This window comes from Cylas formicarius, unplaced genomic scaffold (assembly GCF_029955315.1).
Source record: "Cylas formicarius isolate icCylForm1 unplaced genomic scaffold, icCylForm1.1 PGA_scaffold_8__14_contigs__length_24414737, whole genome shotgun sequence".
NCBI lineage: Eukaryota > Metazoa > Arthropoda > Insecta > Coleoptera > Brentidae > Cylas > Cylas formicarius.
The window spans coordinates 10,769,114-10,788,998 of NW_026844361.1; the positions used below are offsets into that span (position 1 = coordinate 10,769,114).

The 19,885-nt window shown below is 32.9% G+C and overlaps 1 protein-coding gene across 1 annotated transcript; it reads right to left on the minus strand.

Moving 5' to 3' along the window:
• Positions 1-3: 3 nt before the first annotated feature.
• On the minus strand, positions 4-17,469 carry LOC132706159 (sodium-coupled neutral amino acid transporter 9 homolog). Its single transcript, XM_060677329.1, has 12 exons — positions 17,215-17,469; positions 15,586-15,697; positions 10,631-10,753; positions 8,427-8,550; positions 6,535-6,650; positions 2,879-3,036; positions 2,578-2,745; positions 2,305-2,517; positions 1,183-1,379; positions 1,024-1,128; positions 227-483; positions 4-175 (listed from the first exon to the last, which is right to left on the minus strand). The coding sequence occupies exons 1-12, from the start codon at positions 17,219-17,221 to the stop codon at positions 4-6; spliced, it is 1,752 nt and encodes a 583-aa protein (XP_060533312.1). The 5' UTR covers positions 17,222-17,469.
• Between the last annotated feature and the right edge of the window lie 2,416 nt (positions 17,470-19,885).

Consider the following 19,885-nt stretch of genomic DNA (forward strand, 5'->3'; position numbering starts at 1 on the left):
TTGTCAGTCAGAAATAAAAAACTGGGATAGTAAGTTTAGAGAACCCAATACAATTATAGTAACGTGCCAGAATGCCTTGATCGACGTCAGCTCGCCCCCTTTCCTCAAACTCGCCATCTTTAGCAGGTTGGGCAACATGAAAATGTAGACCATGCCACTCATTGCACCAGTGTACCTACACGTGTCATTAAAGGCAAAAAATTCTACTAAAATTAACCATCCCTACCTGATGAGGGTGCCAATTTTGGGCAAGGCGCACGCGAATACCACGCAAATAAACAAAACAACCCCGTTCAAGACTGCAACCTTTCCGTAAGAGAAGTCACCCCAACCGTAGTTCTTGAATATGTCATTAATATTTCTCAGGACGTCATTTCTTAACATGAACGCTATCAGCGGAAATACGGTAAACAGCTGGAACATCAACAAGATTCGGGCCACTATCGTCAATGTGTCTCGCTTCGTAAAGTTGTTGAAAATGTTCTGAAAATGAGATATGAAAATTACGGTCAAAGTTCCTACAAAGAATTCCAGATTCCTAACTTAATCAAAGAGATTGAAAATTTCTAATCAAATTTCGCCGATCATTTAAAGCTGCCAGCACAGACCAAATAATTACAAGTTCATAAGACCTGTTACTTAACTTGCGAAATATCATTTGCTGAAAATACCATAACTCTCATGAAGCAATTACCCATTTCTTTACGTCTGTTACTGATTCATTGATTCTATTCTAAATATTAAATATGTTGTAAAAAATTTGGGAGTTCCTTCTGATGCTCCAATAAGAACTAAAATTCTGACTTCAAGTTGTGTTTTTTTGTATGTTGGATTATTGCTGAGATATACGAATCAAGGAAATTTACTCTGGGTAATGTTCTCGCGATGTTCTTTATGATAAATGCATAAATAAGGTGAAACTTCCTTGGTAGTGGCCAATGTGGTGGGAAACATTGCCTCACATTGTAATTATGTGGGTGAACCAGATCAACGAAAAATTGTTGTTAAAAAAAAGTTACTCACGTCTTCGATGCAAGATTTGTCCAACGGGAAACTTATGTAAAACAGGACCCCTATGAATAGATAAGTAAACGTTATCAAGCCGAACGCTATGCTGAGATCCCGCCCCTAAAAAAATAAAAGTTGTAAAGTCTTCCAAACACAAGGGACATATACACTGACGTTATGGTGCTGGTGCTTATTAGTCTTCATTATAGAGACGATTATGTTGTGGATAAAGTAGCTTAGGGACAGCATACCACTGAGAGCTGGGAACGTAGGTTTTATGTAAAGTATCGAATGCCAATCGGGTATGTTTATACCCCATCCGAAAGCTTTCACGGCTACAAATGTAAGCAGATACATGACGCTGATTGTGCCTAGAAATAATATAGTCATCATTTATGTCGGCAACAGCCTTATATAAATTATTGTTTGTTACTAGTCAAGTAGTGTTTTATATTTGAATGCAAATATAAAGAGTGTTGTTGAGTATGTGGTCCTAAATTTCTTAAGTATTGAGATATAGGGCCGTAAAGTAATTCCAACTGAATATAGCATATCTAGGTTGTGTTATTTACAAAAAATATTATTAAAAACATGGTGACTGGACAGTATTTGTTATAGTATCGTTTCACTGAATTTATTTCAGCAAAAAAACATCTAAAACCCTTTCATAATCTGCCCTTATAATGACTACAACTTTTCGAGAAAAATAATTTCAAATTTAAAGCGTCTTTGAGGAGAAATAAATATTTGGGTTTTTATTTCGTTCTCAAGAGAAAATGTCTAAATAATTAGTAACATCATATTTACTAGCACAAGTTTTTTTTTCAATATTAAAATGATTATATTTTAAAAACACAGTAATAGCTTTTACAAATATAATCGCGTTCTTCATTCATCATTATGAGCTATTGTGATTTTAAAGTTACTTAAGTAAATAAATATATAGAAAAAAAAGTAACTTTAAAATCACAATACCTCATAATGATGAATGAAGAACGTGATTATATTTGTAAAAGCTATTACTGTGTTTTTTTTTCGTTCTCAAGAGAAAATGTCTAAATAATTAGTAACATCATATTTACTAGCACAAGTTTTTTTTTCAATATTAAAATGATTATATTTTAAAAACACAGTAATAGCTTTTACAAATATAATCACGTTCTTCATTCATCATTATGAGCTATTGTGATTTTAAAGTTACTTTTTTTTTCTATATATTTATTTAAATTGTACTGTCAAAGATCCATCCACGTCATACACATTTGGGTGCAGAATCAACACGACACTTCTACTTACCGAGGCAATTGAATTTGGCGAAGAATGTCGGACTTTTGAAATTTAATACAGTAAACAATATCACAGCTAAATATAGGGGAACGGTGCCGTACAGATCCCAAACGTTGTCGAACACGGAACTTCGGATAGCCAGTTCCGCCTCAGTGGCGTTTTGTTTTGGGCAAAGTACAGATTGGTTCACTTCGGCGTCATACTCTGGAGAAACCACCAATTCTGGAACCGCAAAAATGTAGAAAATGCGGTTGGGCTAAGTGCGTTTTGAAAAGTTCATACCGTGCAGGAAGTATACCGAGTTGTAGAGAAAATTTGACATCAAGATCATGTATACTATGTTCGCTCCTAGCAACACCACTATAGAGAATACTTTGGCGAGTATTTCGGCCCACCTTCCCAACAGCATAAGGCATATGTGGCTGATGTCGGTGTCCTCTCCAGGCATACCTAAAATTATGGAGGGTAATGCTGCAAAGGCTTTAAATTATACTACACTGCTAATGTTCTTATAAAGAATAAGTCATTTGTTCGTACCCTACTCAGTTTTGGTTAGTTTTGATTATAAATCATCGGAACTTACCGTGTCTCTCAAAAACCGTCAATAATAAGTAACAAGTGTATAAACAAATGGCGGCTACTAAAATGTTGACGATTATTCCCGGTACCAATCCCGCCATTTGTATGCCCCACGACATCGCCAATAACGAGGATCCCATAGTCGTGTTCCATATTGCGAATCTAGAAAAAAATAAAATTCAGCTTCGTTGAAAGATTTTTAATGGTCAAATGCAGTAGACGGGAGACAATTGCTTAGACAGAAATACATTATACCAGAAAATGATTTAAATAAAATCTTTCAATGATAGAGCGTTATCTAACATTATCTAATAATAATATGTATTTTACAATAAATTATTATGTGTTTGTGATGTCCAATTTACATATTAGCCTCGAAAAGGAATATCCGAAGATGATATTTAGCGATTCGGGTAATCCCAATAATAATATCGACTCCACAATACATTTTCATGGTATTTTTGAAATAATTTCAGTCAATTGTATACCCGTACTGTTAAAAAAATCTTTAGTAAAAGACCATTTTTACCAGGCAGTATGAAAATGATTTTATAATTTAAGATATAGAGTGTGGAATTAAAAAAAAAATTGTCTTAATTGTCTTAATATCTAAACAAATATTCTGTTGATATTTGACTATATTGTACATTGTTTGGTGTATTACGAGAATTATTTAGCCCTAATAGATTAAGATCATTAAATCCAGTGGCGTTAATAACATAAAGTACACTACAACAAATGTTGGGAATGATCTACGAACTCAAAGGATAAAATGTAACTAATTCCGTTCTACTTTTCTACATAGAGAAGTGACGCAAAAAACGCACCTTTATGTAGAAATGGCTCTTTGTTTTCAATGCACTTGTGATTTTTAGCAAAAATTGGTACACCAATTTTGTCCAGTGACACGTAATAAAACTGATTTTATTTATTATTTCTCGAAAACGAAGCAACAAGAAATAGTAAACTGAAAAAAAGTCCCCTGGACTTAACAATTTTAATCTAGTTGCACTAAATTAATACACTAAATCACACTGCGAAATTTCAACAGAATCGAGTGAATATTTCTTTGAATATTTTTTTTTCTAGTTTTCTTTTTCATATTTTTTTTTTAAAGAAGAAATATCTTTAAGAGGAAATATCTCCGTCTATTTTTCATAGTGGCTAAAATAATTCAATTTTTCTTATGGTAATAACTGAATTTTTCTTATAGTACTTTCCCATTGAACGCGATATATTTAATTTAAAATATTATGTGATATCCTCTTGGAAAAGTGTTTGTTACCTTCCCATTTTGTAGTTTGATTGACGATTTATCTAACATTTTTGTGTCTTGACGTATCTGCCCCAGTTTTTTAATAATTACCCATTAATTGGAAGAAGTATAAATTTATATGTTTTAATTTTTTGTTTGATTTCATAAGCTCAAGTTAATCAAGCTAATGGAAACATTAAGAAATGTGCATTTTAAAAAGTTTTTTACAAGATTTTTTAATAAAAGCAAAGAGCAATACAATATTTTCACACATAGCATATTGAAAAAATTCAAATACGATCCTACCATTGGGATCGTGGAAATTATAGCAGGCACGAAGATGGCTGAATTGGGCAAAAGCTGCTATTAATTTAACTGCATAACAACATATCTGCTGCCACTGATGTTTCTAAATAATATATTTTTCCTTAAATCTCAACTAAAAGATCGTTATTAATCGCCTGATTTTATATTCAAGGGGTTCCCTATTTACAAAAGCCACTGCCTTAATAAATGTTATTTAAAAGCGTACAACTGCTTTAGTTGCAGAACCCAAATCCTTGACCCACAGTTCCAAATTACTAAAACCGCTCAACTAGTCAACAATGACGAACTAACCCCCTCCAAGTGGGAAACAGATACGCGATGCCCCGAATTGATCCCTTTCGATAAAAATCGACTATTTTTAGTATGAAGATGATTCAATTTCGTTACCGGTTTCGTCAGATTATAATCGATTGTTCGAGGGAGGGCGCAGTAACGCATCTCTTTGTACTGTCTCCGAGGTCACGTGACTTTGTTTATTACTCATTTGTTATAGAAGGATGCGTCAAAAATCTTGTCAATGTCCAATGTATGCAACGACCTTTTATCCGAAGGAAAAACCGATAAGGCGATAATTGCCAATTCTACACGTACATGAACCATAAGATTGGGTGAGATAGATAGATAAATAAATCGGGTATTACAAATTTTGGAATGGAAATGGAAAGAAGCTGTCATAACTCTCCATTATTAGCGAACAAGAGAGTCGTTCTTCTAAATGTTGTATTTGAAGAAAAATTGCTCTTCCTTTCAAAAAGGAAACGCTCATTCTAGTTCTACGATATAACTCATAGTAAAGCTCCTATAAATTTTCGAAACATGACCGGGCACCCTGTATATGTATGTACCTGTAATTTTTATTATAAAAAACAATTAAATTGAATGTAATACATTTGAGTTCTCGAAATGAAATTTCCTTTAATTTCTGTCTACTTTAAAGTTAAACGCCAAACTATTCATGTTTATATATAGTCCGTTCATTTAATTTTAATTTAATTATTTGAAGCCTATTAACATTAGACAATTTAGAATTTCAAGTAAAAGTTTAGCATCGGGGCCACTTTTTCTTTTAAATAATTGTATGTTCATAAACTTAGTAAAACACATTAAAAATATATCATTAACGTCATTAACAGTATAATCAGTACATAAGATAAGTTTTATAGTGGCAAATAAAGAGCAATATGGAAAATATGAGCAGTAACAAAAACTAAAAGCATTCTATTTGACTAATATGAAGCAACAAATTATATTTTTGTTAGGGTTATTGGGTTTACTAAAAATAAAGTAGATAAAATAGGTTGCGGTAAAATTTGATTTTTTTCTAGCTGGTTGGTGTGCACTAATTTGTCAGACGATACGATCAAGTGATTCCGTCATGATTAGCCAAAATACCTGACACAAAATATTTAGCATTAACAAAGGAGCCAATACTGCTAGCATTTAATAGTTGGAATGACCTGACAACACTGTAACGCGGAGAAAAATACACTATGGGTCATCATTTACTAGTCTGTAGATTTTTTGAACGGTGTTTAGGCTCAAAAATTCCCGGAAACAGAACACCATCGATTGACGCATGTCCGAAGACCTAAATTCTGTATATATTTAAACAAATTGTCACGCAACCGCACGCAGCATCGTTTGTATTTACGTCTTGAAAGTAAACATTTCAACGCAATTCGGCGCCTTATTTCATTATTGTTATTTATTGCATATTAGTGTAGAATTCGATATCGACATGCAGCGTGGGTAGTGTTGTTTACTGAATTTGTGGCTCTAACCAGCTTTATGATATTAAGTATTCTTATAAAAAAAAATTAAAATTGTTAATTCTGCCGGACTCTTGTTTTTTTTTGAGTTATAATTTTTCCAATTCAAATGTTTTGAATAAGCGTTAATTATGCGTCTGATACATCAATAATATTAAAGTTTATTAGATATTTTTGCAATGAGGCTTGAATTCAAGTGAAATTTTAACATCGCCTTATAAAACAAAAATTGCCTTAAAAAAATAAAAGCTGTAAAAATAATCAAAGATATATTCGATAGTTTTTGCCGACAAATGGTAGTTTACTTACATTGTTACTATAGAGTTTTGAGTAGATTTTTCTTCGTCCCTGTAGTCCGAAAATGGGTAACTACTTGTCGTGGAGGAGGACTTGAGAACGTTTGGGTCTTTGGTACTCATCTGAAACTTATCGGGTTATTATGAAGCTAAGCGAATTTTCTTTACCCAGCAATAAGGCCACATTTATAATCAATCGAGATGAATTTCAGCAAGCAAGGTACTTTCCGTAGTCTGTATTTGTCGTTGCAGACACTAAGCAATGGAACTACAGCAGTAAACGTATAATGGTTACATTCTTGGAAAACTATAAAGAAATTGTTTAAGCTTTAAACAAAAGATTTGATAATCAGTGGAATAATGAATTAAAATCATTCTGCACAGAATACAGACAATATGTGAATTCCTTCAAAAGCGTATATTCTCTGCTATTCATAAAAATGTGGAACTTTTATTTGGAGTGATTTTGTTGAGCAACATGGGTGAAGATAAGATAAAGTGAAGACGTCATATTGTAGCTTGTTGTTGTAGCTTGATGTTGGGGTTTAATAGGGTATTTTTATAGGAACAGCGGTTTCTGGAATTTATTACTTTGAGGTTAATTAAATCACTTAAAAACGAATATAGGAACATCCCAAATATTTGGAGCCTGGATAGAAAAGACAGGAAATTTAATGTCAAAAATATGTTAAAAAAAATTGCAGAAATTGAAACGTGTTAGGCAAACTTACTATGTAATTGAACTCTAACTAACTTAACCGCACTTAACTATTCATTTTCACTACTAATTTTGAATTAGACTTGACTTTTTTAGACAATTGATTCAAACTAACCAAAACTTGGGGAACCTATGTACTGCAGCGCAAACACATTTGTTTATATAGTGGTTTGTTTTTTTAAGAATATGATTTGGTTCTTAACTAGTTTGTGTTAAATGACACTTTCCCAATTGCCCCGAATCTTTCCGAATACGAAAGCTGTTTCTAGCTCTTTCTAGTATCGGTCAATTGTCATCCGGATTTATAGGTTATATGCGCAGTTCATTTGGTGTTTTAACTATTTTTATTATGTGTTTGTTTTTAGTTGTTATGGTTGGTTTTTAATAAGTAAAATGAACACCAAGGACTCTTGCATATGATTTATCTAGCAACAATGTTGATTTTGGCTTGAAAAAAAGGAAATTACTTTTCCTGTTACAGTAGGGAGTTGTCCTGTAGTCATATGGCGATTTATATTTTATTACACTTTTTAAAAGCGATTAATCGCTGAATGAAATATTTGTTTGATCACTGGATATTTGCCTAAACAAATGTTTCACTTTTTACGCACATGCTTTAACTTCCGATGATAAATTGAATTGTGATTGGTCAATTTCGAGTCAGTTTGTGTGCGAAAGTCAATAAATTGATTATAAATGCATTGCAGATGCGGAAAACATTATTAAGGATATCAAATATAGTGGAAGAGAATCTTCGTTTGGCAAATGTACTATGTCCTATGTACATATCGATAGGAGATTCAATCTTTAAGACGTAATTTTCTTTCTTATTTAACTAAGTTTCTCTTAGAGAAAAATTTTGAAAAATTTGCAATTACACAAAATGTGATAGGCGGGTAAATATGTGGTGGTTACAATATTTCCGTGATGATTTCTATATAACACGCGATAAGAACGAGATCGAAAACATAGTTTCGTTTTGACCGCGTTCAATTAGTTTATCTGATTATTATTGTAATTGCGAAAATAACTCGAATTCCAAAAATTAGTGATAAATTCGCAGATATTTTTGAGTACACCATCGGTTTATCTCTCTGGTCGGCAAAAAAAAGCACAATTTATTATCGAGCAATGTGAGCAAAACTTTAGTTAAATAAATAAGAAGAAAAGTAGTGTTTTATACCTACCGAGGTGGGACCGTCAATCAGGCCAAAAAGTTTAGCGTAGTTGCTCTGCGAATCGAATACTGTATCTCTAGACGTAAAAATGTCCAATTCTGGAGGCTCGAAACTGGGCCCAAGGATTAATCGCCTAGAATTTTATATGTGAATATATATAGTTGGGCAACTAAAAAGTTAATCCGTCTTAAAAAGTTATAAATTTAATTAATTATCAATTAATTAATTAATCAAAATAAATAAGAACTAAAAGTTCAGATTTTCACGAAATTATATATTTTTACATAACAATTGTTTCGACAACACCGTGTCTTTATCAAATGTAATATTTACAAACTGTGGTCTGTTCATAGATATAAGAAAGTGACCAATTGCATTTGAATGGCATTATCCAACGGTGGTCATTAACATACAATGCAACAAGATTATTACTTAAAGTTTCGGAATTTAAATTCAGGTAAAATTGTGGTCTGTAATAGAAAATTATTTTATACCTATGTTACCTGTGTTTAATATTTTTTGGTTTGGTATACTACTTAGTGTAAGTTTGTCATTTTTATTTCGTGTGTAATACAGCGTGTGTTGAATCGTGTGCAAATTATGCAAAATATGTGCGAGTCGAGCGTATCTCAGGAGGTGCCCCCGCCCAAATGTAGAAAAAACTATTCTATTGAGACTAAGGAACTTATAAACAAGCAAGCATCTTTAGAAGAAACGGCCACATTGACGAAAATTCCAACATCAACTGTATGGAAAATTGTGAATAATCCCATTTCAGCGAGAAAAAAAAGAAGCGATGCTAACATTTTCTCCAGTGTAGATGAAAGTGATCGAGATATAATACGGCGTAAAATTTACCAGTTTTACGAGGAACCAAGCGTGCCTACATTAGATATCTTAATTAGGAGGCTTGAAAAAGTTGAAACCGGTGTTAAATGTGGCACTTATGAAAGTTTATTCAACACATGGGTTTTATATTTAAAAAAATTGACAAAAGGCAAGTTTTAATATGGAATGGAATATTTTAGAATTCGGAAATGGCGACTGGAATATCTAGAAACACTTAGGATTTACAGAGAACAACAAAGGCCATTTATTTATTTGGATGAAACCTGGTTCGACACTTATGATACCCCGCAAAAGAGTTGGGTTCAAAATAATTTTGGTGTAAAGATACTATTAAGCAATCTAATAAATCTTGTTTCACCAATGGTTTAACCTGTGACTTAGGGTGAAATCTACTAATAGATTTAGTAGATATCACCCTACTAATAGATTTAGCAGATTTCACCCTACTAATAGATTTAGTAGATTCCAACGTGCTTGCTTTGTTGGGATGCACAGACAATCGAATTCTTTTTTAAATTACATTAAACATAACCGTATAAAATTCACTATCGAGATTAAACAGGATACCTCTATTAATTTTTTAGACTCAACTATTACGAAAACGCAAAACAAATTAGATTTTTTCATTTATCATAAACGTTCACACACGGACACAGTCATACATAACAGCTCAAATCACCCTTATACAAGCAAAATAGCTGCATTTCACACTTTTATACACAGACCTCTTAATACGCCACTCTCAACAGAAAATTAGAACAAAGAATTTAAAATCGTTAAACAAATTGGTTCAAAACATTTGTCAAAATGTGGTTTGAAAATAGCTTTTACAACTAACAACACAATAGGAAAAATTTTAAAAAACAATAAAACGAAATCTCCAAAATCTCAAAAATCAGGTGTCTACAGGTTGAAATGTGGATCCTGTCCTAAAATTATTATTGGACAAACAGGTGGATCCTTCAAGAAACGCATTAACGAACATAAAAGAGCGTTTAAAAACAATAGTCTAGATTCTAATTATGCAGACTTAAACACACAAAAACACATTTTTGACGACAATTTTGGTATTTTACATACACCCACAAAATGTGACATACAAATGTATATATCAAGTAAAAGCCACCTCAGTTCAATCGATGTTAATACTTCCCATACGGAAGACCATGCCATGTTTAATTATAAAATACTCTCTTCGATAACAAATTACCTAACTTTTAAATGGAACACATTTCGAGCAATTTTATAAAGAAATTTATACCAACAGTCCATCCTGAGAAAGTAAGTTACCAGAAAAAAAAAAGTTTTTGTCGGAAAATCAAATTTAATCTTAAGTTTCGACCGCATATAAAACAAAAACTTACCTCTCGTAATTTTTCCTCAACGATAAAGGTGTTTTTCCTGAGGTAGTTGGCTGCTTAGTTTGGACAGTCTGTACAATTTCCTCCTCGGTATCAGTCGATGGAATCGAAGGGCTGAAGGTCGATCTAAAACAAAATATTTGTTGCAATTTTTTATGTTTAATTGATTCCCCTAATAATAATTTAGTATTACTCAATTTTCGGATAATCGATAGGCGTAGGTAGGAAAATATTTCAGAAAATTGATAATCATCAAAAAGAAGAAAAAATATAGGATCTGTATATCTATATACGCATAATAATATTATTATCAAGAGAAAAAAGTTCCTCAGATGAAGAGTACCACTTTCATTAATTTACTGATAATTTGACAGGGTGTCCGTCCATATTTTTATATAGAATCGCAGGCTATATTGTGAATTGTAAAGTAGTAGAGTGTATTCTGTTATTTTATAAAAGGTAACGAAAAGTTGGAGCTTCAGAAAAAAGTCTATAACTTTTTTATTTACTATTTCTTAATATAATAAACAAAAAGGCTTGTAGGTTTGTGAAAATATGACTAGGTTCCCTATACAAATATTTATCATTTTTATTTTCCACCAATACTGAATTTAATGTGATTCGTTTTATTTCATGAAACAAAATTTAATTAAATTTCTTTTTTCTTCTTATCCGCACGTATTTCATAAAAAGTCAAAAATTATAACGTCCATTTAGAAATTTAATTTAGTGTTACGATATTGTAAACACGTCAGTTTTAAAAAGTGTCTGTGTCCATGAGGGTGTTGTTTGACACAAATCCGATATCTCAAAAAGTGATTTCAATACTACGGAGGTTATTTCCTATAGATAAGCGGAGTTTCATTACAAATTTTTTGAGGTGATGCCGTAAATTTTTTTTGCCGTAGTCACAGCTAGAAAACTTTGAAAATCATAATATTTTAAGTAACGTCATTTCCCCAAAAGCGTACCTGCAATGTGCAATTATTCTTGCAAGGTTCAATAAGTTTGGTTCTCTCCTCGGAACGTTTCAAGTTGCTTGGTTACAATATTAGCTCCCATTCGAAATTAAGTGCCAATTGTCTAGGCAAATTTACGGCCAATTGAAGTGGTTTCGCAAAACATCTGGCCAATAATCAAAATTTTTAGATGGGAGTAATTAGTTCCGAGCATTAGTTGAGAAGCCGACGGCCGAAAATTGAATTATGTCGTTAAATGCCATTTAAGAGAATGATCCGATAATATGACTTGAGGATCACACTGGGGACTAAGCTTATTCTCTTGAATCTAATTGCGCATATCATACTTTTTTTTATTTCGCTGTGCCGTCGTCTTTACCCTTAAATTTAAACTATTCAAAATCAAAATGCGAAACCCTTCTAATAAAAAGCGCTATTAAAAGATTGCCTGAAACAATTTGACATATATACTACTTTACTTGTTCATGGGTGCAAATAAAAAACCTATTAGTGCTACCGCAATGTTTCATTGCTTTGTTTCAGTGATTTCGTGTCCTCAATTGGTAGGTAAGCTTGCTGTTATTTTATTTTATTATAATTTGGTACGAATTGAAAAATAAGGCATTCTTCATAAGTACAACTCTTTCACACATATATGAACAAAATATTAAATATAAGAATCAACGCATGTGCAATACGGAAATTTTGCTATTTAAAAAGCGGGCTGGAAATAAAATTGTACCGCACATTTTGCAAATTAGCATTTTTGTGTGCACATCAAAAAATGGTAAATGCAACAAAACTTATAGCGTTTTTCTACTATTTTATTTAATTTAACAGAATATCCAGGTGGTTAGGAATGCACTCAATAACTTACCCAACATATACAGGGTGATTTAATAATAAAAAACTGTAGAATCCTGATCTCAAAATATTACAACTAAAATTATTAAAATTGCTTGTTTATGGTTCTTTTGAAAACCACAATTTGTTAAAAGCTGTTGTACGCATCTATTACTTCACAGAAATTGCAATTGATAACATTGTGCTTTTTTGTCAATGCGGATTAAAGTGTAATCGCATTTCCAACAGATGCAATCCTGCGATGCAAAAACTCTGAAGTGATTAATTGCAAATATCTGCAAAACAAATGATGAAGTCAACCAAGCACTTGCCTCTGTCGTGTGCAGCTGGCAGTACCTACATTTAAAATATTCCCAATTAGTGAATCGCCCTCGTATATATTTAATTTTTATTATATATATTATAGATATTATAGATATTAAATTTATTGTAATACATTTTATTTAAAATAATGTAAAGTAATGTATATATATATATATATATATATATATATATATATATATATATATATATATATATATATATATATATATATATATATATATATATATATATATATATATATATATATATATATATATATATATATATATATATATATATATATATATATATATATTGGTGGGACTCCCTGTTTTCTTTTTCCATGTGTTGGGATTTCTTATTATTCCTCCGTACCATTTAGAAATAAAATATAACAATAATTTGAGAGCCCCGAAAAAATGCAGTGTTTTGTTTACCCCCATGCATGAGTAAAATGAAACACTTTAAATATATTTAAAAATGAGTCTAAACAGAAATCCCTGGTTCTGTTATATCTTTTGCGTTTTGTAGATATGGACCTCTAAAACAAAGTTCAAATTTTTGTTTATCACTTTCGAATCCAGCAACTTAATTCAGACGACAGCTCAAACAATTCAGTTTCCGCTTACCAATTTAGAGGAATCCGATAAAGTTCTCGAACACGTTATCGAATATTACACTCTATGAAAATTTAATTTCCACAACTGGAAGTCCGGTCAAGTTCATATGCGCACTTTAACTGGGTGATGAAATTCGCTGGGCGAATTTTTGCTGAGACCGGCGATTCGCATACGAGGTTAGTGCACCGTTAACCGGTTAGAGATGCCATATATGAAAGGAGGCCCTAAAATATGATGCAATCCATCGCTGCGTTGAAGTCAGAGAGAATTCTAATTTGAGGTCATCAAATGCTGCTAAAATTATCCCGAAAGTGATTTAGGCTCTACTCTCAAGGTTGCAAAAAGCATTTTGTTATTGCTACTATTATTACTATTATTAATAGCCAACAGGTAGAAGCACCAACAAAAAAACAGTCCTTAACTTAAAATAAAGAAGCTATTCATTGCCCATATCAAGAAGATTAATATGCATTCCCAATTAAATTTACTTTTCATTTATTTATTTGGTACGATAGTAAAAAATTCAAATTGAATCAAATACTAAGCCTCACAAGTTTATCGTAACTTTTTACCTTAAACTACTCCCAATAATACATGGACATTTTCCAGCATTAAAATTAATCTGAGAAATATGGGATCTCAGAAATGACAAAAGATAATGTTTTGTGGTGGTGGTGACAGCTAGCTTCCTGACAAGATTACTAAATGATGCAAATGAATTCTAAAAACGGGGGATGTTTTGACAGGGGGTAACTGGGCCAGTAGCTGTCAGAACAACGACTCATTTTTTATTTTATTTTCCGATGCACAGTTCAACAAGTTCGTGGTTCTCTATATCCAAAGTAACTTGCGGCGTTTGGGTATTGATACTGCATTTCAGATAACAACGGTGAGTATTTCAGACGCTTTTTTAACTTGATGTCAAAGAATATGTATTAAAACTATTTAATGATGAGGTTTGACGATACAATGAAGAGACAATAATCAATTCAATTCAATTCAATTCAATCCCGACTTGAACTTGAACTAACCAACCAACATTCTAGACTGAATCAAGTTGATTTCGTAGCTCCAAGTATCCGATAATGTATGAATTTATATTTTTGCAACTTGAATTATTTGTTTTATTAGAGAACTGTTTAAGTTTAAAATTTGTATGGTTTTAGCATATGAAGCTTTTTCATTCTCGTACTTGGGAACATTTTTTTTTCAATTGCCTTTTCAAACAAAATGCCAGACTACATCTCATTTCTTTCTCGAAAACGTAAATATTCACAACCAGGTTCCAGATAGCCTAAAACCTATACATTCATTTTACTGTAGGTCAACCAGGCCCTTTTTAACATATTTCCGTATATAAACTAGTATAATATGCAACAAGTGCGGTAAACGGTATTTGACTTACAAGTTTATTTGACACGAGCGAAGCGCAACTCCCAAACCCGTACGGTAGAATCCCGAAAATGTCCGAAGTGGCTCGGATAAGTGGGAAACGAAACTGACGTGGTAAAGTGATGCTTCCCGCACGCTAGATCAGTGCGTAATTAGGCATTTGACAGACGAGTGTAGAAAAAATCATTTATACTATGTTTTTTTTTCTTACAACATCTTAATCATGAGTCAGTTACTCCACCTCACATAATAGTTTTTGTATATTTGCTGTGATTCACCCCACAAAATACCAAACAAACCAATACAGTCAAAATGGTTGGCGAAAAAATCTTACCAACAGAAATTTTAATAGTATACCGAATAATTCGTAACTTTTCTATTGAGAACATAAATTTATTAAAATGAAACGTTTTATTGGAGAATTTATTACTATGAGTTATTATATTATTGTTCCAATTGTGATAGTTCTCATTTATTTAGTTACTGCTATTTTTGAAGGTCTTGGACCGCAGGATTTTAGAAAAATTTTCGCTATCCCATCTCCCAAATGGTAAGAGCTACAAAAAATATTTAATACAACGGTTTCTTGTATTGACTTAAACGTTTTATATATTTTTTTGTGTACACAGGGTGTTTACTTTTTCCAAATGAACTACCACCTTTTTCTGTTTTAAATATAAGAGACAGATTTTTTTATGTTGGTTCATATAGACACCAAAATAAACCTAAAAACGTACGAAGGTTTTGTTTGACAATATTTACTTTTGGTATCCTGACAAACTATTAAAGGACACAAAGTATAAAATCAAAAATATCTCACCCGTAACTACTAGTTGACGTGTAACTCGAACTGACCAAAGGCTGGGATTCCGTATCTGAATCCGAAGATGAGTTTTTTCCCGCCAAAATGTTCCTGTAGTTCCTTATTAAATCTGAAACCATGAATTTTATTTACAAGCTCTATAGCCGAAATCACATTTTGAAAACTACCAGTAAGCATTTGTTTTTCTGTATTGCCATCCACAGCATACGAAATTAAAAACTTTAGACTCAAGCAGAATAACAAGGATTCTACATTTTTGCAAAGGTAATTTTGAGTTATTTTCAATTATTCAAAAATATACACACACATAAAAATCTTGGCAATATTTTTTCTCTTAAACCACGTTTTGTAATAATACTCTATTAACGGTAATATTCATTTTATGAAAACTGAGCCACAGACACCGACATCAGTTTTAGTCGGCTTTCTATAGAATAAAGAAACTTTCCATAATGGTGTCCAATTTGAACTACCTTGTACAAAGTTGTCGTAATTGTGACGTTTTACCGAAAAACTAATTTCTAAACTAAGCTAAAAGACAGAAAAAAAGATGTCAATTTTTCACTGGCTTTAACTTGGCCGTTAAATTTGCCTTTATTGGATTTTAAGCCCGTGGTGCTCTACCTATCGTCAATCGTGTTACACAAGATGTGAAAAGATGTGGAATCTTGTAGATTTTTGTATATTGCTAAGTTGCATTGCTATGCTATGCATTGCATTGCTATGGAAACGTGGCCATTTTACGCAATTTTCATTCTGTTTTAACAAATTGGAATCAACCTATAATATAAAGCTTCTAAATTGTATCAAATAATAACTTTCCTAATTAACTTCAATGCTTAACTTACCTTAAACTTTATAAAAAATAAACTCATTATAGAGTTATAACTTTAAAATAGCAATGCTTAAAACTGTGCACGCAACTGATGTTCATTATTTTGTTTACAAGTTATTCCTTGATACAGTCTAGAGGGTATCTGTTATGGTTTAATTCGAATTTTAAAAGAAAAGCGGAAATTCATAAAAATGGCTTTATCTCATTTTTAATAACACTGACTTATAGACCAGGCATTACGCTTAGCAAAATTAGAGCTAGTCAAGATTTAAGCAACTTCTTTTCTCCCTTTCTTCTGCCATTCTTCAAGACAAATACCAATAATAATACCAATAGCAATGATTGAAGGGCTTAAGACAGACAAATTATTAATATAAAAGCGAACCATGATTTGATTACAAAGAATTACAGGGGGCGCCAGTGCACTTGATTAAAAAAATTGAGAGATTTTCATAACTAAAAATGATATCGACAATTTTTTAGGAGAAAATTAAAATAAATTTATGTTGGTCGACAATGCTGTTGCTATTAAATATTTGTAAAAAATTGACTCCATGGCATGCATGTAGGTCGACTTTGCTCTATCTAGTTTAGAAATATTTTTTCCTGTTTACCACAATTACGACCACCACAGGTATCCCAATGGACTCGTAAAAGGTTATCAATTTGCAAAACTTGGATATTTCAAAGATTCGGCTACCCAAATCGCGAATATGCACATCATTTTTTTGAACTACTTATATAAATACAAAATTCGACCTAAGTTTTCTTATAAATTCAACTCAACGTACCTCTCATGTTTTCGGCTTACAAAAACCAAAGATGCTAAAACAACCTGCTTCGAGACAAAAAACAACAGAAGTTCGAACGACGACACGACACGTTTTTCAATTTCACCGAACTGTTTTTCAAACGAAATATAACGGTCATTATCACCTCACAAATTCACCAAGCCCCTGCGATCGTTTGAAATCGAACTGACCAGATTTTTCGAAATCGTTAAACACGTGGGATCCTTTATCGCCAGTTTTATTATTCTTTGCTTAATGGCGCGATACGATTAACGACCACGTCAGATGTCTTCGATTTATATTAAACCGTGTTTTCGAAAAAGAAATAATTCAACAATTTTAGTCCGCCTTCAGTTGTAACTACACGAAGACGAAACTCATTATAATTATTGACGGTAGGGTGCGGCCTTTTGTTGCGTTAGTGCTTAGCCATTCAAGTGTCGGTGAATTTTTCTATTAGATATCAACTACTACGTTCAATACATTGTCTTAATCGAGATAACCATGGAAACTTTCTTAGAGCCTGGACTATACAAAAGCAAAGATAACGAACGTTTCGAAGATATAAACGTTCTTCAATCCTTTTAAAAGGTTTTTCCGGAATTCAATTTCGAGTTCCCGATAAGTTTTGCATTTCGAAATCATTGTGTCGCAAACAAAAATTTTCGATAACTGTTTTTCTTATAATTAATATGCCTAGAACCTTTGTACACACAACGTCCTTCCACTTCTTTCTTGTCCAATTACGACTTCCTTTTCCTAACCGGACGTTGTCATGAATCTTTCTCGTCAAACTGTCTTTAGTCATTCTTAACACTGTGCAATCCACTGTGCCCTCCTCTTTTAGACCCATGCATCTTGCAGTTATTGGACGCACCACGCTCTTACCTTTGTTTGTGTTGCCCGAAACTTCTTCGACCACACCGCACCATTGAGGCATCCAGATAGTTCAAAGTCTGGCTTCTTCGTTGACGTACTTGGTGCTTGTTTTTACGCACTTATTTAACGATAGTGTTGTAAAATTGGACCGTACAACGTAACGGTTCTCTAGCAATCTTGACAGTTTTTGACTTTTTCGAAAGAGATATTTTTCACAGAACAGAGCAAATTCAATTCGAAATCCTTGGAGATCACTAGAGTTGCGTCAGTGACTATATTAATGTTTACATCTCCTATTGAGTAGCCTCGTTCATCATCCGGTTGAACAAGAGTGGACTTAATAAGCCACCGCGTCTTATTCCCTGATGTGATATGGACATGGTGATGATCTACTAGGCAGTATCAAAGATATTTATTACTATTGAGTCAAGAGACTTCGGTCCAAAGGTTGGGCGATTAAAGGGCTGTAAATTAACCGAAATTGCGGGTATCATAATTCGTTAGTTCACCATTTAATATAAATATTAAGCTTAAAAATAAGAATGCCGACCAAAGTCAACAACTTCAAATTAAGTCTAAGTCTGTCTCAAACCTGAAAGGCTTCGTCTGATTTTTGAGGACCGCTTCTGCTGCGGAGGAGGACCCCAGAAGCAACAGCTTTTTCAATTTTTCTCCACAGCAAAATCCAATGAATCGACTGCCGTTGCATGCAAACCTGCTGATTTATAGATACGGTATTTGAAAATACTTACATTTCTCTTTTAAAAAAAGCCAGAGTTGGTTGGAATCTGAGTAGAAGATACACCATATACCACCATAATCTTCTATCATACACTATCTATTAAATTATAACCCACAATAAAAATGTTTTCTTCAAATCTTCGCTGGTCGCGCAATAATCTCTTGTTTTCTTGTTTTTTTGAATGATAGCAGGCATTATTGATAACCATTACTGAGTCATTCAACATCGCCTTTAATGCCTTCATGACAATTTGTAATTCGAGACGAGTGGAATGTCCATTAACCTTCGTTTAGGAATCCATCCTTGCTTCAAAATTAGTCTTATTTCATTTCCCTCCATAAGTACTTGTCATCCTCCTTCTGTGCGTCACATTTTGTAAACTTCCACTTTATTGCGTCAAGACATGTCATTATGACATACCCATTCATATAGTTAAATCACTTTCAGATTTGATATAATCGCGTATATTTTCAAAATTATGAACTCCACTTGGACCTTGGCCAATTTACATCCGCACTATAAAATCATTCTGGCACTGTGTACTTGTACCGCGACGATATACTGTGTCAAAAAGATTTTGGACAAAAAAAGGAACCGAAGAGCCACAAGAAAAAAGAAAAATATTAAGGAATTTCCCTCGATAGAGGAAATCCAGCAATTCATAGAGGAGCTGCCTTTCGAACAAGCGAAATCAAATAACATCACTCTGAGAGACTTGCTGGGGGAACTGAGCGAATTTAGCGAGGACGAAGACTGGAAAGAGCTAATTGCCAGTGTTCATACGATGTATAGGGAACATGCCATTGAGGAGGAAGAGGAAATCGCTCACCTATCAGATGATCCAGATGTTATTTCGTATAGTAATAGCAACAATACACCTCCAGAGAGTTCAAGACATTGGGAGTCTGTATTAGAAACCCTATGTGAACCAAATCGTGACATGGGTCAGGGCGATGCTGAACTAATCGTAAAGGATAACAAAATGATAAAGATATTTGGAAAAATTGTTGGTGACGGGGACAGTTTGGACGCAAATTAACATTGGTTACT

What these genes read in the sequence shown, in the direction of transcription:
- LOC132706159 (XM_060677329.1), bottom strand. An exon ending in ACGTCAACTAGTAGTTACGG is followed by an intron (nt 10,754 to 15,585) that starts GTGAGATATTTT and finishes ATTTTGTTTTAG; the next exon opens with ATCGACCTTCAGCCCTTCGA. An exon ending in ATAAGCACCAGCACCATAAC is followed by an intron (nt 1,129 to 1,182) that starts GTCAGTGTATAT and finishes TTATTTTTTTAG; the next exon opens with GGGCGGGATCTCAGCATAGC.